Source organism: Pogona vitticeps, chromosome 4 (genome assembly GCF_051106095.1).
Source record: "Pogona vitticeps strain Pit_001003342236 chromosome 4, PviZW2.1, whole genome shotgun sequence".
NCBI classification, from domain to species: domain Eukaryota; kingdom Metazoa; phylum Chordata; class Lepidosauria; order Squamata; family Agamidae; genus Pogona; species Pogona vitticeps.
The window spans coordinates 132,823,688-132,839,960 of record NC_135786.1 but is presented as its reverse complement, the minus strand read 5'-3'; the positions used below and the strand labels follow the sequence as shown (position 1 = coordinate 132,839,960).

Below are 16,273 nucleotides of genomic sequence, written 5' to 3'. Positions count from 1 at the left end.
GCAGTTCTATGACAAATGCAGAAGAAACATGTTAAATATACACAAAAGTTTAACATCTTCATCACCTAAAATGATAAATCTGGCTGTTTAAAAGAAAAAGTTTCTCTGCAGTCATTTGTCATGCAGTATTGTAAAAACGAAAAGTTCCTAACACTAGAAAAGTCAGAAGTAATTGTTATTTAATACCTGAAGGTTGTTTCCAATCCACCAGTAAAAGAGTGTAAAGTTAGAGTTTCTTGGCAAGATGACAGCTGTCAAATTCACTTCCTGGTTTCTGCCAATAACAGGAACTACTTCTAGATGCAAAGCCTTCAGCGGAACTGGAAAAAATCCCAACTATTAATTAAGGAACCATTAATTTATCAAATTTAGGTTCTCAATTCATTCAGCAGCTCATCAACAATCTTGTTTAAGCACCAGAGTGCTGAGACACATTACTGATGCATTTCAGACAAATCTCAGAGACCACGTCATTAAGAAGTTGAAGTAAATGTCCAAAGCTGCACATTTAATTACTTTCCTATAGCGCTTTCTCAGCAGAAAACACAGGAAAAGCAACTGTTATTCAAAAATTGCCTGGACTACTTGATGCCTGCTGAAATTCTAGTCAGAAACCTGAAAAAATGGACCTTTTATCTTTAGAACAGTTGTGGAATGTCCCAAGAATGTTATGGAGCACTTTACATTTATGGTGCGAGGCTGGCTGGAAAGGGCAAGTCTATTTGGGGGGGGGTGTCTGTTGCCTGGCAGAGTGATGCAGGAAGTGCATGACCTTTGGAAGTGTCATGAAGTATTTCTTACCCTCTGAGTCTTTTTTTTTTTAAGTCATTCATGCATGGTTCTCAGACAGGCAGTAAGGGGAGAGTAAAGCTAAGATTTAAAACAGGGTACCAAGTCTAGGGATAGCAGCCAACCATGGCACAAGCTAAGATTCACAAACCACTTCAAACTATGGTTTCAGGGCTTTGTTTGCCCCACACCCCTCAACAAATTATAGTTAGGAAGCCTCTCCAAGTTTTGATGTGCAAGTAAAGCCACAATCACTTATGGATGCATGATCTTCTTTTAAGATTATGTCTGAACCAAGGCACTTGGTTGTTTCTGTTCATTGTATCCCTCAACTTTATTGTTTCAAAATACTTAAAAGTGCAAAGGTAGCATTTGCAAATTACTGTTTCACACAATCTAAAAATGAAAGATACTTATAAAGCTGATATGATGTCCCACCTGCTGTCCCTCTATGCATCTCCAACAGTCTCTTGTTCAAAGAATTCCTAGAAAGAGATCTGGGCTACTTAAAGATGATCATTTACCATAAATTGCCATGGCATATTTTGTAGGGTATCCAGACTTTGATATAATTCATTTAAATCCCATCCCCTGTGTATTCTCAGTAATTCTCCCTACGTTTTGCCTAATGGGGAAAATTAGTTCAAGAAGGAATGAGCAGAACAGCAGCCCAATCTTCTAGAGAGCAAGGAAGGAGTTGTCTCTAGAGAAGGTGAATTACTTGCTGGAGGTGCCTCTCCTTCCTTGATTGCTTGCAGTGCATTTTATTATTGCAGCACTATTTCATCTCCTGCAAATTATCTCCTCGTCTCTAGAGTCTTGCCATCAGCATTTTCTTTTAATATTTATTATTTGCTTGATCTTTCAAAAAAACCCAAAATGACATATTAAGTATGTATTTAGTGCAGCCTGCTTCAGGCTCTTCCAAAGGGCATTACAAGGCACTTCTTTAGTTTCCTGAAACAATTTACTCTCAGACCCCGATGCCTTTCACTCACACTGAAATTCCCTGTTTTGTTTGCTTTTATGTTTTCTATAAGGATGTTTGCAGATTTCTAGTAAAATTGAAATGCATACAGACTATAAAATTCAATTTTCTAAAAAAAGCTGAGTGTGACAGTTTTGTGTTGATTGGTTTTTAGACATCAAGTGTTTCAAACTGAAGTGTCTAAGATCTGCAGAAACTGTTCTGTGGAAGTCCTGTACATTTTTCTCACCACCCTAATCAGACTCTGGATTAACCAAACTGGCCCTGACTGAACAGCAACATTTACTACTCCCCACTCCAGGCAACACAGACCCACCTTGTCTATAACTAGGGGCACCTAGGCAGCCAAATCGAATTCACAGTCTCATTTTTTTCTTTCAGGTGTGACAAAAGCCATCACTCCACAGAGAAGCTGAGCTAACACATTGTGTAATATGGCTTATTCTAACAGTGCTGAGAGCAATGAAAACAAAAGATGAGAGGAAAATGAAGTCAAGGAAATCAAGACTTACAATGAACCTGAACAAACATAACTGCTTCATCACGGCCAGCAGCATTTTCTGCCACCACAGAGACACGGTAAACCCCAGGATTTGCATAGCGGTGTTGGATTGGTTCACCTGTCAATGTGAGGTTCACATATGTTGCCTTAACACCATCGCCAAGGTTCACTTGGTATTTGGTGTTTATAATATCTCCCTATGAAAAGTCAAGAAAAACCAATATGAAAGACCAAGAAGGAGAAGAAAACAAAAATCCGAAATGGCAATGAGAAACAAACAAAATTAGACATTAGGAAACTACTACTTTCAACACTTTTACTGAAGATTACCATATCCATGGTAATATATAAACATAGGGCAAAATCCTGTTAGCATAAATACAGTTCCAGGCACTAGAAATCATTAATTTAGGTGAACTGAATTATCCCCTCGTTTTGGGATGTGAAGCTCCCTAGGGCTCCCTTTTGCCCTGGGAAAGCCTTTGAGAGTCTCATAATGGAAGGAGGAAGCTTTTTATATCACCAGTGGAGGCCTTGATTTCTCCTGATTTAATCAGATTTCAGTGGTTGAGGATGAGTATCTTGCAACAGGTCTCTCTGTTATTCCAAATGGCATTGACCTGTCTATTAGATTATGAAAACAGCTAAATGGCAGTGTCTAACACCAGATTTTAACTGAACCAACGAACACTCAAGTTTACAAAGAGCCACATCAAAAACACTAAGCAGGAATAATACCTTGGCTACCCTGATCTGAGAAAAATACTGTGTGGTACCCTAGATGAGAAATTTGATTATCTGGTTTCAGTTCAAAACAGAGCCTGGAAATCTGCGGAGCAGAAACATTTCTCTCCCATTCCACTCAGGAGCAGTCTGACTGAGAAGAGAGACAGGACGTGTACAGCTGTAGAGTACACACCTGTATGAGTTATTCTCAAAGTTTGAGATAAATGATACAGAAAACTAGTCAAGCATCCTAAATAGAATTAATCCAACCTAGACAGATTCACTGTGTCCTCCAATGATTCACTGTTCTTCAGTCTGTGCACATTTCCAGTAAAACTTTGGCCCAGCTTGGGACCAATTAATCGAAGGCCCTTCTTCCTTGCCAGTGAGAAAACTTTTTGTTTTATGCTTCTCGGATTAATCTTCCCAGGGGACGATTTAGGGATGCCCTAAATGGGGAGAGGTGGCTACTTTGACAGAAGCCTGATCAATTTCCTGAGGCATGTGACTGGAGTAGCTCTTATGCTTCAGTAGCTCTCCTGGGACCACTTCCAGAGAGACCTGGATCAAGACTGTAAATGCATGGGCTTCATTCCCAAACTTTACACAGCAGTGCGGACACAGCATTTCGATACAAATGTTTTAACCGAGAGGTTCAAGGTATGGACGTAGGTCACTATGAAGTTTGGGTAAGGGTGGGTATCTCCTGGAGGAAGGATGTTCCTGGATTAGACATCCTGCCACCTGCTGCCTGAAGAACACTGTTCTTCACAGAAAAAACAGGACCAAATTATTTATAAAAGCAAAGCCATTGTGCCACTCAGTTTACTAACCTCAGAAGAATGGAAGGCTAAGTGAACCTAGAGCTGTCTACCTATGATTAAATCTGCATAGTGAGCAAAGTTCTGGTTGCAGTACTGTAGTTTAACCACTGAACTATAAAGCTCCTGTTATATGCCTCCTGTTGTTACCAAACCAATCACTTCAGCTTTGGGAGGGAAGATGTACTATTCCAAAGTAACAAACATTATTCCCAAGCTAGTAACTGTCACTATGGCCTTTTGGATATAGTTTGGCCACAATGTGGCTTGTTATCCTTTTCCTGGACCAACATCAGGGGATATAGAAGAAAGGCACCTGTGACTTGCAATTCCTGCTGCATCTTAAAAAGACATGGGTTCTCAATGCTTTTACTTTGAGAGGAAGTTATAACAGCCTTGGGGAGAAAGACTGTGTGGGAAGGGAAGTATGCTGGTGAGGATTTATGAATATGGAGATCTCCCTTTAGAGTCTCCAAACAAAATGATGAAGGACATGTTTCTAGTGAGTAAACAAAGGAATTAAGAGAACTGATGGGGACAAAGAAGGGAACATCCATGGCAAAGTTAAGCTGTCATAGCCTTCCTTTTTCATGCTCTTGGGTATGCTTAGTGGGGAAGGACAGGAAACTCCACCCTCATGAAAGAGTCCATCAAGGTTTTGAGCCCGACCTCTCTTCCCATTGCTGTTCTGAATGATTACAAATTATTTTCTATCGCCAAAGGAATGTTGACCACAAACAACAACATAGGATCATGGACAGTGTCCACCATAGGGCTGTTGCTCCTCCTCACTTGTCTCATCCCTTTACACAGAGATGAAAAATCACACACACAAAAATCCTCCTTGTCACACAAGACAAGAAAGTAGTTTGGAGTGCTCTTAACCTGAGAAAGGGGAAATCAGACCTCTTTTTTTGCATAAATTGACAAAATAGTACAGATAAATGCTTCTATGCAAATAACACTTCGATGCTGATGTCATAAAACAAGGAAGGCTGACACTTTGTTGCAACAAGCTCTAAGGCTAAGAAGCACCAGAGGAGATGGCCATATCTATTTTAACATTTAGTCAATTGTTCTGCACTTGCAGGGTGTCTGTACTTTGTTTTTCAAAATCAAAGGACACTAATTTGCATAAATATAGAGACCATGATAAGAAAAAATAATACACCTGCAAGGAATCTCACAGGGCTTGAGAATCCCTTGCAGAGGTGCCTTGTTGAATTGAGATTGCCTAAATTTACAAAACAGAATCTGCTAAGTATTCCTTACCTCCTCAGAATACAACTAATCTACAATTCTTGGGGGGGGGGGAGATCCAACATGGGAGGTATTTTAGAATCTACTGAATGTGTGGATAAGGGGACAGTTAGTATCTGAGCTAAGGTATCACTCCCATTGTGGTCAACTGTCACGCCAAGTCCACTTCCTAAACTACATATTCATTTCTTTTCATTCACCCAGCAGATGAGAAACAACAGTATAGAAATATAGGTGGGGAAAGACAGTTACTTGATCTTGTCTGACAACAAAAGTCACATCTTCTCCAGGCTCAACAGCCAGGCTTTCCCCTTTGATGCTTATCTGTAGTCCTTTAGGGGCAGTCCATGGACACAGGTGCTGAGACGTATTTTGCTGCAAATCCACACCACCCTCACACACATTAGATATAACTTTGCGATACCTGTAGAGTAGAATAATAAAAATCATAGCTAAGGACTCCACAGAAGAGGATATCAAAACGGGTGGGGTGGAGGGTGGGGATAGTACGTCAAAAGGTAGAGGGATTCACAGGACCAAGAAGTTATGCAACCCTGCCTAACTGTGGCATCCCCATTAAGTGAGCCAGGCTAAGCCTACTCATTCCGGGAGGACACATGTTTTAGCTGGGAAGCTGAGCCACATCCCAAGACCAGGCAAGGATAAGAGGGTGGTAGGGCCAAACCAGTTGTGAAGAAGCATATTTAATAGTAACACAGGACAGGACCTTCTTGGTGGCAGCTCCCCACATCTGGAACCATCTGCCAAGGGATCCTTCTGCCAGTAGACAGTAATACCTATAATCAGGCATTTGTTCCTGAAGTAGTCTCAGGTGGTTGACATTATTTCTTTATTTCTTCATTTATTTCATTTTTCACTCGCTGTTATGTATTATATAATTCCTTCAGGCAATGTGAATTGGAACACACTTGTCATGCTAGAAGTGTCTTTAAAAACTGTGACTGAAATCTAGTAGGAAGTTGCAACTAGAGCAGTCCCACTGAATCAGTGGGGATTTGGAGTCAACACCTCTGCAAAGTTCAGGTTCAATGGGCCTCCTCTAGTTGCAACTTACTAATAGATTTCAGGCAATGTATTTTATTCAATCAGGGACAGGTAACCTTTTTAAAAGTAAATGAAGAAAGAAAGATATTGTACTAATTTCCATAACAAAATACTGCACTGTAACTTACCCTGTGCTGCTTCTATAGATTTGTCCCCGGATACAATCTTCAGGAGGGGTTTCTGGGTTAAACCAAAAGTCAGCAAAGCAGGTACTAGACTCAGATTTTGGCACTGCTGAACGCTCAAATCCATAATCGCTACAAAATAAAAACAAAAAATGAACCATTCAACAGACATATCTTTACAAGGAATTCTTCAGAATTTGCAAGAAAAAACTTCTACTGTTAACACTATACATGTAAAATTCATACTGCATATGCTCAGCGGACAAAGGTTTGGCTTTTGTTGTATGCTACTGGAAGGCGATCTCTTACTGTAGACATCCACGACTCACATTTCCCTTCTCCTTAGCAGGTTGCTTTTGCGTCCTACAGCCAGAAAGCAGCCACAAGATCCAGGACACACCAGCTTAGTTACATTGCCTGTTACCTAAAAGCTTCTTTCAAACCTCCAACCTCCAGCCTGTTGAGTATAAAGTTTCTGGAATTCTTCATGTGACATTATAGGAAGATAGGCCCTCAGTGCTCCATTCAGTTACAAACTTTACGCAGGAGTCTAAGCAAACAGAATTCCCAGCACAGAAGATCAGATCTCTGCCATTGCAGTGCCATACCCTCCTCCATTGGTGCACTCCTAGCTGTGGTTTGGCAGGGAAGACTCTGCGGGCATTCTGATAATTCTAGATCAACGGTCCCTCTAAGATGTGTAGGTTTGCAGTGGCACAGAGCTGCATTGAAGCTGTGCACCCACATGCAGTGTTGCCACTCATTTGGTTCCACTCATGGCTGGAACCCCCACACTGATGGAAAATTAGAGGAACATTACTCTAGATTAAATATGGGTTGCTGGCAGCTGCCTGGATCTTCTGTATACGGAGTTCAGGACTTGTCTCATCTGCACTGTTAGCATATCAATGCAGCCCATACCTTATTTGAGTCATCTGTAAAACTCCAATGTATTTTAGCCGCCTCGGACCATGTAGCTTATGTGATGTGTTCAGTGCTGACTTGCGGTTTTATTTAATAGAAAAGTAAACTAGGACTGGGTTTTGAAGATTTGCTCCCATCATATATAGCAGAGTGGTATGATACTCTTTATAGCCTGAGCCACACTGAACCTTTTTTCCTAGGTACTTGTCAGCACCTGCTATCCTCATTCAATTTAAATGAAATAGTGTTACATATGGGAGCAGAGGGGAAAACAAAATAAAATCACTGTGGAAGAGAATTGAAAATCTGTCCAGCAATGTGAAAAAATGTGTGGTCACTGTGCCGACCTTATAATTCCCATTATAATTCCATTTCCATTGGTTGCCATATTTGACATGCTGGTTTTGACTTCTAAAGACCTGGATTTTAGAGCCTAAAAATATCTAGAATGAAAGCAGCTATGGTTCACACAACCTATGGCTACCTATGCATTCAGGTCAATATCTCAGATCCTATTCAGAGATCCCTTATCCCTAGCGAGTGAGTTCCAGAAGCACATATATCACTGCTTTTTCAGTCCTGGCCCCACAATTAAGGAACATCTTCCTAAAGTAGACACTGTGGCTGAATCATTTCTTGCCTTTTAACAGTCATGTATGCAAATCTCTGGAACAAGTTAATGTCTGCTACTGCAGGAATTTTTACTACTAAGCTATGCTACTCTCTTAATTTTGCACAATTTTTTTCAAGCATTCTACCTGAAAATATGTTATGAGCTACAGCTAGGATCCTTTAGAACTGAAAGCTTGAGGATGAAATAAAAAAAATGAAGTGGTTGCTAACAACTGAGCACCCCTCAAAGAAAGCAAGAAATAATGTTCCCTCTCAAACATGTGCAAAACCACCTCTTTTCAATAGGTTGGATTCGGATTTAGGAGCAAATCTAGCTTGGCGGAAGAAGATTATCCCTGCCCTCTCTACTCTGTGGTAGCCCCTTCAATCTCTTGAAAATCTTACACAGAGAGGACTCTGGTGAACTGTGTGAGCCATGAGGGAGGGGAAGATACCTGGAAACAAGGCAGAAGGACCTCCAATGAGTGTAGTTCTTCCATCCATGCAAGGCAGATCCTGGATCAAACTTGGTACGTTCAAACACTCGTACAAGACATTCAAGATTAAACCACCACAAAGACCTAATGGAAAGGCTCACCATAAGAAATCTGAAGGCCGACACTGACAAACTTTGGAAGTGAGTGCTGACATAAAGCTTCTTCCTTTAATGCACCATGATGAATGCTTCCTCTTCCGAAAACTTCTCTGTTGACCCATGATGCAGCGATCACCCTGAACACAAAAAGGTTGGCTCTTGCAACTAAGACAGCCAGTTTCAGCCTAATTGTTATCACAGTCTGTTGGAATACCAAATAACTAGTTAAGAGGAGAAGAGATACCCAGTGTGGTGTAGTGGATCAAGTGACAGACCAGGACTCAGGAGACCAGGGTTCATACCCATCCTTGACCATGGAAACTCACTGGTGGGCTGCCACTGGTGAAACCACTCAAATATTTTACTTATCTTGAAGGTCCCATTAAGACTGCTTTAAGTTAGTTCCACCTTGACAGCACCTAATACATAAGTGGGAGCAGATATCTATGGCTCAGGCCATTTCTGAATTCGAGATTAATCACGTTTTTGATAAGAATGGTAGTTATGCTATTAGGAAACTCTCTAAGATCTGCAAGAAAGCTAGCTGGATCCAACTGTACTGCTCCCATATCTCTGTAGAGACCAAACAGTAAACACTAAATGTCAGTGCCCCCCCCCAAGGCCATAGTGGGTACTTTCTCCACTCCCACATCAAACCAGTCTCAGTCGATACAGAATTCCCATTCAAGCAAACACATGCATGTTCTGTGTCTATATTCCATAACTTTTAAGAGAATGTACATTCTGCACAATGTGCACTGGAATATTTATCCCCATCTTCCTTTTGGAATAACTATATTCCCTTTTAAAATTGTAGAGGTGGACTGAGGAAATTGTACTGCCTTTCCCCTAATTATCTGAGGGTTTAAAAAAAAGACTTTGGTGGTATTATACGATAATCAAACTGGTTTGTCAGCTAATTAAGCTTGCAATTTGTTTTTTCTTTTATTAGTCCAATAAGAAGTACAGTATAACCTACTCTTACATCTGTGTGATCTGGGGGGCACACACCCTTCTCCTTGTTCTTTCTTAAGTATGGCTTGTTCTGGATTGCAGTTGTGCACAAAGAACAGAGAAGGGAAAGGGAAAGTGCATCATCTGAGGTAGATCCACCTTTGTGCCATGAAACACTAAACCAAGCTGTAGTATCACATCTGAATCGGGCCACTTTCATCAAATATTCAGTGATTCCTTTCTGTGAAGTTGTACCTGTAGATTCGACAATTCCCACGGTTCATAGTCTTCATCATTACATTCTCGGGGGAAAAATGGACGGAAATCTACTTTCACTAGTTCCCAGTCTGAGCGGTAACTGATATGTCCAAATACTCTAAACAGAAAGATCAAGAGCTTCTGAATGAGGTTCCAGTTAAAGACCAGGCAATGAAATACAGTACAAATAACATCAAGCATAAACACTAGGGGGAGCCAAGAACTAGTATGGTATAGTAGACAAGAGTCCTGGACCCAGACACAAAATACCGCAACTTAAACTCCAGTTTGGTTATAGAAAAACACAAGGGGATGACAACGGTAAACAATTCCTTGAACACCTCACATACCTTGAAAAGCCTACTGTCATAAACCAAAAACAGTTTGACAGCACAGAACAAAACAAATACTGTACTGAAAGGTGATCAATGATCACCAATTTTGCTTTTTTGTGTATTTCTTTTGTGATTCCCCTTCAGCTTTCGTTCTCAGAGGAACTTCACAATTCTCATCAGATAGATCCGAAGTTCCATGAAGTTGGTTTCAGTGTGACCAATTTAACAGTTCACATGTATGTGTATTCCATAATGTTATTCCACTGAGTTCTGAAGACTTAACAATAATTAGGTGCCGGTATGTCAGTGCTGACTTATATCAACTTCATAGAATTTCAGAATAATGGAGTTGGAAGGGGCCTATTAAGCCATTGAGTCCAACCCCCGGTTCAATGCAGGAATTCAAATCAAAGTATACCTGAAGTACACCTGACAACTGGTTGTCTAATTTTCTCTTGACAGCTTCCAGCTTTTGAGCACTCACCACCTAAGATAATTGGTTCAGGTAGTTGAAAGATAGGTCAGTGGCTTAGGTATCTAGCTGTGAAGTCAGAGGTTGGGAGCTCATTTCCTCACTGTGACTCCCTGACAGGCACTGGACTTGATTATTCATAGGATCCCTTCCATCTTTGCATTTCTAAGATGATTGTTGTTGTTGTACTGCTCTAATAGTTAGGAAGTTTTTCCTGATATTCAACCAAAATTTGGCTTCCTGTAACTTGAGTCTATTATTGTGTGCCCTGCACTCTGAGATGATCAAGAACAGACCCTGCCCCTCTTCTGTAGGACACTCTTTCAAGTATTTGAAAACTGTTATCATATCAAACCTCAGTCTTCTTTTCTCAAGTCTAAACATGCCCAGTTCTTTCAGTCTTTCCTCATAGAGCTTGGGTTTCTAGCTAGAGAGAACTCAGAAGTGGTTTCTCATTCCTTTCTTATGCGGGCACCCTGGGACTGTGCAGTTTCCCAAGGCTACACAGACTGGCTGTTCTCTTGAGATGCACAGAGGGGAACTGAGCTCCCAGTCTTTGAAGCCACAGCCTAGCTCACTGAGCGATCCAGTCAGCTTCTGAAGCTGTTTTAGACAGTTAAAAAAATTCTATAATACCTGGTCACCCATTTGACTGTCTGCAGTGCCTATTTTAGGATCACTATCCAACCTTATTCATTATACATTCTGATCTTATGAAACTATAGTTTGGTTGAAAACATTACAGTGTCTCCTATTTAGCTTGTGTCCAAATACATTAATATTACTTACGTCATGACTAAAGTCTCATCTCCAGGTTCACTGAGTAGCCCATCCACAAAAACTGAGGTACTTGTGAAATTATGAGTGCTCCACGTCTGACCTTCATCTACACTGAACCTGTTAAGGAAGTAACATTATTTTTTATTTACTGCAGATCCAAATTGTACAGAACAGATTTTCAGTGATGACTGACCTTCAACATAGTCACTGTTGCTAGTAATAATATAAACGTAATTAGCTAGAGGATGTACAAAATTGAAAGTTACATATGTGCTGAATCTATCCCTTAGAAACAGTGAAAACTGTTCTTATATCTACCATTTATTAATAATCTTTCTGTTCATTATGGCTGTCATTTCAGTCAGCTGTTTGTTAACTCTCTACATCCCCCAAAATAGCTATATCAATTCTAAACTACAAATTCAGAATGCTGGGGATCTTTATATTAAAAGAACAGTAATTTCTACATAGGAAGTCAACACAAGAATATTAAAAGTGGAAAACATCATAATGGAAAGCAAACAGCAAGATGCTGTAACACAGAAAGACGAATAAGTATTAATACGAACTGTTTGCTCACACCTCAAGCTGGTCACTAAAAGGAAGATTATCATGCTTATAGGGGGAAACTCCTTGGTATTTTAACTCCTCCTCTCCAAAGCACTGTTCATATGAATGTTATAACTGTGATGAATGTGTGTACAGGACTAGTGATGTTGCTTCAACCCCTTCAACCTACACATGTTTGTTCATTAAATCAGCTATATAGTCTCAATGTCGCTACACTTAGAATTGATTTATGGTCTGTTTGTATTATGGGGAACCCAGCAAAAATTGACACAATTGTCTGAATTATTAAAAAAATTAAGTTTCACATGCCCATTTGTTTTTCCCTAACAAAAAATTTAGGCCCTCAGATTTATAGGACACAAAGGGGCCTTTTAAAGGGTTTTTTTTTTTGAAAAACTCTTTTTAATAGTCACACGTATTTTTTTGGTTAACAAAAACCCACTAGAGCAAACATCACCAAAATTTTGGGAACAGATTAAGTATGCAAAGTATGTATTTGGTCATGGTCCCCCCGGGTTCCCCGTAGCCATCTCCCTTGAGACTGCGACCCTCAGGCTGTGGCAAATCTGATAGATGACACTCTGGCCTACTGAGAACTACTGAGAGCCCTTGCCCTAAAGAAACTCTGCCCAAAGCCTGTACTTTTTAACTATTTTGTGCCTTCTTATTTTTATAACCTTCACAGGGGTGTACCAGCAAAATCAAATCAATATTGCTCAGCAAATGTTAGCTTAGTAAAATTAATCATGTACATATTATATTAGTAAATCAACTTCTTGGAAGGAAAAGCTTATTTCTGCTGATGGAACTTGCTTGGTCTTGAAAATGTTGAAAGTGTAAAAAAAATAGTGTAAAATTACTTGAGTATTTTAAGTGGAATAGAGGTATCTTTGATGGCCACAATCACTCCACCATGATCCAGGTACAAGATGTGATGCTCCTCTTCAAAAACCTACAAGCCAAGGAAACATTGAATAAAAAACTATGCTCTCATGTGCCAAATGTGTTGCCTAATTTAGTCCCATGGTATATATTTAATTTGCTGGCCCATAATAGGCTGTGCACACTGAAACAGAGTGTACCAAATATTTATAAGTTTCCTTGAACTGGCTGCATTTTGTACTAACTAAAAGTGCTTGGTTTTTTTAAAGGAAAAACAGACCTATCTAAATAGCTCTCCTGAGCACACATCTTAAATATATTTCATATATATCTAAATATGCAAGTCTTGCAAGTGGAATCTAATCTTTCCCCATCAGCCTTTGGATGGAAAGGTAAAGGAGTTGCATAATTCCAACACTTGCCTCCACAATCACAGGCTGCAAACCCACTCATCACTGACATTATAACTAACATATTGCTCCCTGCCCCAACATATTACTTTAGAAAAACAGGTGGACAGTTATGTAGTCCACAAGGCTCATGTAGACATTCAGTGATCATCAGCTCTCCCTCACCCTCAGCTGGACTTGCCACACTTTAAGCCCAGTATCAGTTCCCATAAAAGAAATGGTGATCATAAATGTGATCATACATACAGTTGGGCTTGAGCCAACTGTATGTATGTACATACACAACCAAGGAATTAGAAGAAGACTAAGTTGTAGAAAGGCAGCAATGAAGGAGTTAGAAAAGATCATCTAGTGTAAGGATGTGTCACCAAACACCAAAGCCAAGATCATCCACACTACTGTATTCTCAGTCAATCATATGGATGTGAAATCTGGACAGTGAGGAAGACTTGGAAGGTGTGTGTGATTAATATGAAATATGGTGCTGGAGGAGAACTTTTCAGTCAACCAGGACCACCAGCAAGATTAACAGGTGGGCCCTAGAGCAAATCAAACCTGAACTTTCTCTGAAGGCAAAAATGACAAAACTGAGCCTGTTGTAGCTTGGGCACATCATGAGAAACTAAGATTCTCTGGAAAAGACAATACTGCTAGGAAAATCTGAAAGCAGCATGAAAATAGAAAGATCTTTATGGACTGACTCCATAAAGGAAACCACAGACTTGAATTTGGAAGAGCCAAGCAGCGTTGTTGAGGACAGGATATTTTGGAGATCATCCATTCATAGGGTCCCCATAAGTCAGAGGCAACTTGATGGCATGTAACATGTATGTGCAAAAGCAGGGTGTTTCCTCTACCTAGCTGTGGTAACAACACTGTCAACAGATAATATTTTTTCCCCCGGCAGAGGTCTGTTACTAATGAACTGACCAGGGCTATGCCCATACAGCAACACATCACTGGATGGGAATTAAGACTCGCATGAGCAGCATCTGTTTGTATGTGCAGAACCTCATCCAGCTTGGATTATACATCCAGAAGGCTTCTTCTCCATATATATTTTCTTCGCTGAAACACAACACCCCCAGAGGAAGGGAATGGTAAAATGTATACCTTATATAGGCTGAAATTCTGTTACTCAGAGTATTAAGTTGCACTAGAGCAGGCCCACAGAATCAGTGGAGATTTGGTGAGTCAGTTCCTCCAGACATTCCTTCTTTTGACTCAGGTGGGCCTGATCGAGTTGTGACTTACTTTAGCATAGTGAGGTGCAACTAGAGTAGGCCCACCTGGACCAATGGAATTTATGGAGAAGTATACCCCACAAAATTCCCACTGATTCACAGGGCCTACTCTATCTGTTACATATAAAGTATAGGAAAATTACATAAAACTAAATGTTGCAGTTGGTAAAGCGATCAACTTATCATATATCTAAAACACAGATGTAGAAATTAGCCAGAAATGTCAAATAGTGGAAATCCGAGTCTGCAGAGAGAGCCAACCGATCATTAAGCAACTGGCGGCAAGGAGCAGGCAGGCCTCCACCAAAACACAGCTGCTCTGAGGCCATTGGCGTGGAGGGAAGGTGGCAGAATCACTGAGCCAGCAGTGCGTAGGGAGAATTTCAAAAGCAGTAGGCTAAGCAACAGGATTTCAGTCATCACAATATAAATCCTCTATGTGAGATTATCCATCTCAATTCTTTACCTGTCTCCAGGTTTTGCCGCAGTCCGATGTTATATACATTTCTTCTTTATATTCAACGAGCTGGGCACCCAGATTTCCTGAGAACAAATGCAAACAAGCAGGGATTACTAGATCTGTGCACATGGCTACCTGTAGCCAGTTCTGTAGAGCCTGCACCCCAAGTGAGAGATTAGAACTTTTTTGTTGTTAGAACTCCCTTAAGTGCTGTGTATAAAAACAGTTTATCACACAAAGGGTTGTTCATGTGCTTCACTATACCACCCCAATAATATGTCAAGCAGTCCCAAGGGATCACATGTGAGGAGGTTTACATTTAGTAAACTCTACCATTCTAGAGCTAAAAGAAATGAACTGCTTTAAGCAGCCCATGCTTTTCTGAAGCAAGGTGCCCCTGCCAGACGCTTGTTCTGCCTTGGCATACAGAGCTGTTCTTACAGCTAGCTTGTCTTTGCATTACATTAAATCTATCCATCTGCAATCTAAAGCAATGTCCTCTCAGCACAGCCTCACAACCAAGATTATGGAAACATTCCCCCTCTTCAATTTTTCTTTAAATAAGGAAATCTGGCCTGCACATCTGGCTACAGATTTTGAAATGCCCATAGGTCTTCTGCAGTGTGCACACTGACAAAAAATTGTGCACAGCTGAAAGCTAACTTACATTTGTAAAGTTTTGGTGGTATAATAAAGGTATCATCCATCTTTGTTTTTGGAATATGGAGGTTTGAAACCAACAGAAATCACACAGGCTCCCAGTATTTTCCTATGTATACAGTTCTCCAACCTAACTGTTATGGAGCATTTATAAATGTGATTTAGTAGAAGCCTGTCTCAAAGCCTTCATGTTCTTCAAGTTCAACTCATAGTCTAAAAAGAAGTTGAATTTGGAACCAAGAAACCTGCATTTACAGCTATGGTGCATTACTAGTCACCCAGGATGCCTTATTCTCTTGTAAAGTTCATTGCTCAAAAGACATAGGTCATATTTGCTATCCACTCAGCAAGGAAACCCAGCAGGCTTTTTTTTTAGCTAAGACCTACTGCAGAAGCAACCAGGTTCTCAGAAAGTTCTGCAGAACCTGACCTTATCTCAAGAGCTAATATCTGTTACTTGTTGACAGGGAAAAGGTGTTCTTTTTACAGTAAGCCAAGCAAAAATGTCCTGAAGCCACAATCAGTAACTTGTAAGCTTTTACAGTGATCATAACAGGACAAATGTAGCAGGATGAGTTCCTATGTCACCCCCTGAGAACCATTCTATGCCTATTTCATTTCACTCCCTCCTTAACGACAGTGACCCGTTACAGCCAACCATCACTAGTGGAGACCACATGCCAACATTTTATTTTACTGAATTAGAGCTACGTGCAACTTTCACTAAGGAACTCAGGACAGAGCTCATACAGATACAGTATTCTACTTTATCTAATCAAGAATTCTGTGGGGTTCTCTTATATGAGGCTGACAGATGGTGAGCATCGCTGATGAAAAGCAA

At 40.3% G+C, this 16,273-nt stretch overlaps 1 protein-coding gene across 4 annotated transcripts in view; it reads right to left on the bottom strand.

Moving 5' to 3' along the window:
• The window catches only part of SORCS2 (sortilin related VPS10 domain containing receptor 2), a 172,409-nt gene that overhangs the window by 23,339 nt on the left and 132,797 nt on the right, over window positions 1-16,273 (bottom strand). For all 4 annotated transcript variants that reach the window (XM_078392552.1, XM_020790539.3, XM_020790538.3 and 1 more), the window contains 9 exons: window positions 14,779-14,855; window positions 12,637-12,728; window positions 11,216-11,323; window positions 9,617-9,737; window positions 8,411-8,544; window positions 6,280-6,408; window positions 5,339-5,510; window positions 2,290-2,476; window positions 187-320 (listed from right to left, as the gene is read on the bottom strand). In XM_078392552.1, coding sequence (XP_078248678.1) covers window positions 187-320; window positions 2,290-2,476; window positions 5,339-5,510; window positions 6,280-6,408; window positions 8,411-8,544; window positions 9,617-9,737; window positions 11,216-11,323; window positions 12,637-12,728; window positions 14,779-14,855 — 1,154 coding nt within the window. The remainder of the gene's footprint in view (window positions 1-186; window positions 321-2,289; window positions 2,477-5,338; window positions 5,511-6,279; window positions 6,409-8,410; window positions 8,545-9,616; window positions 9,738-11,215; window positions 11,324-12,636; window positions 12,729-14,778; window positions 14,856-16,273) is intronic.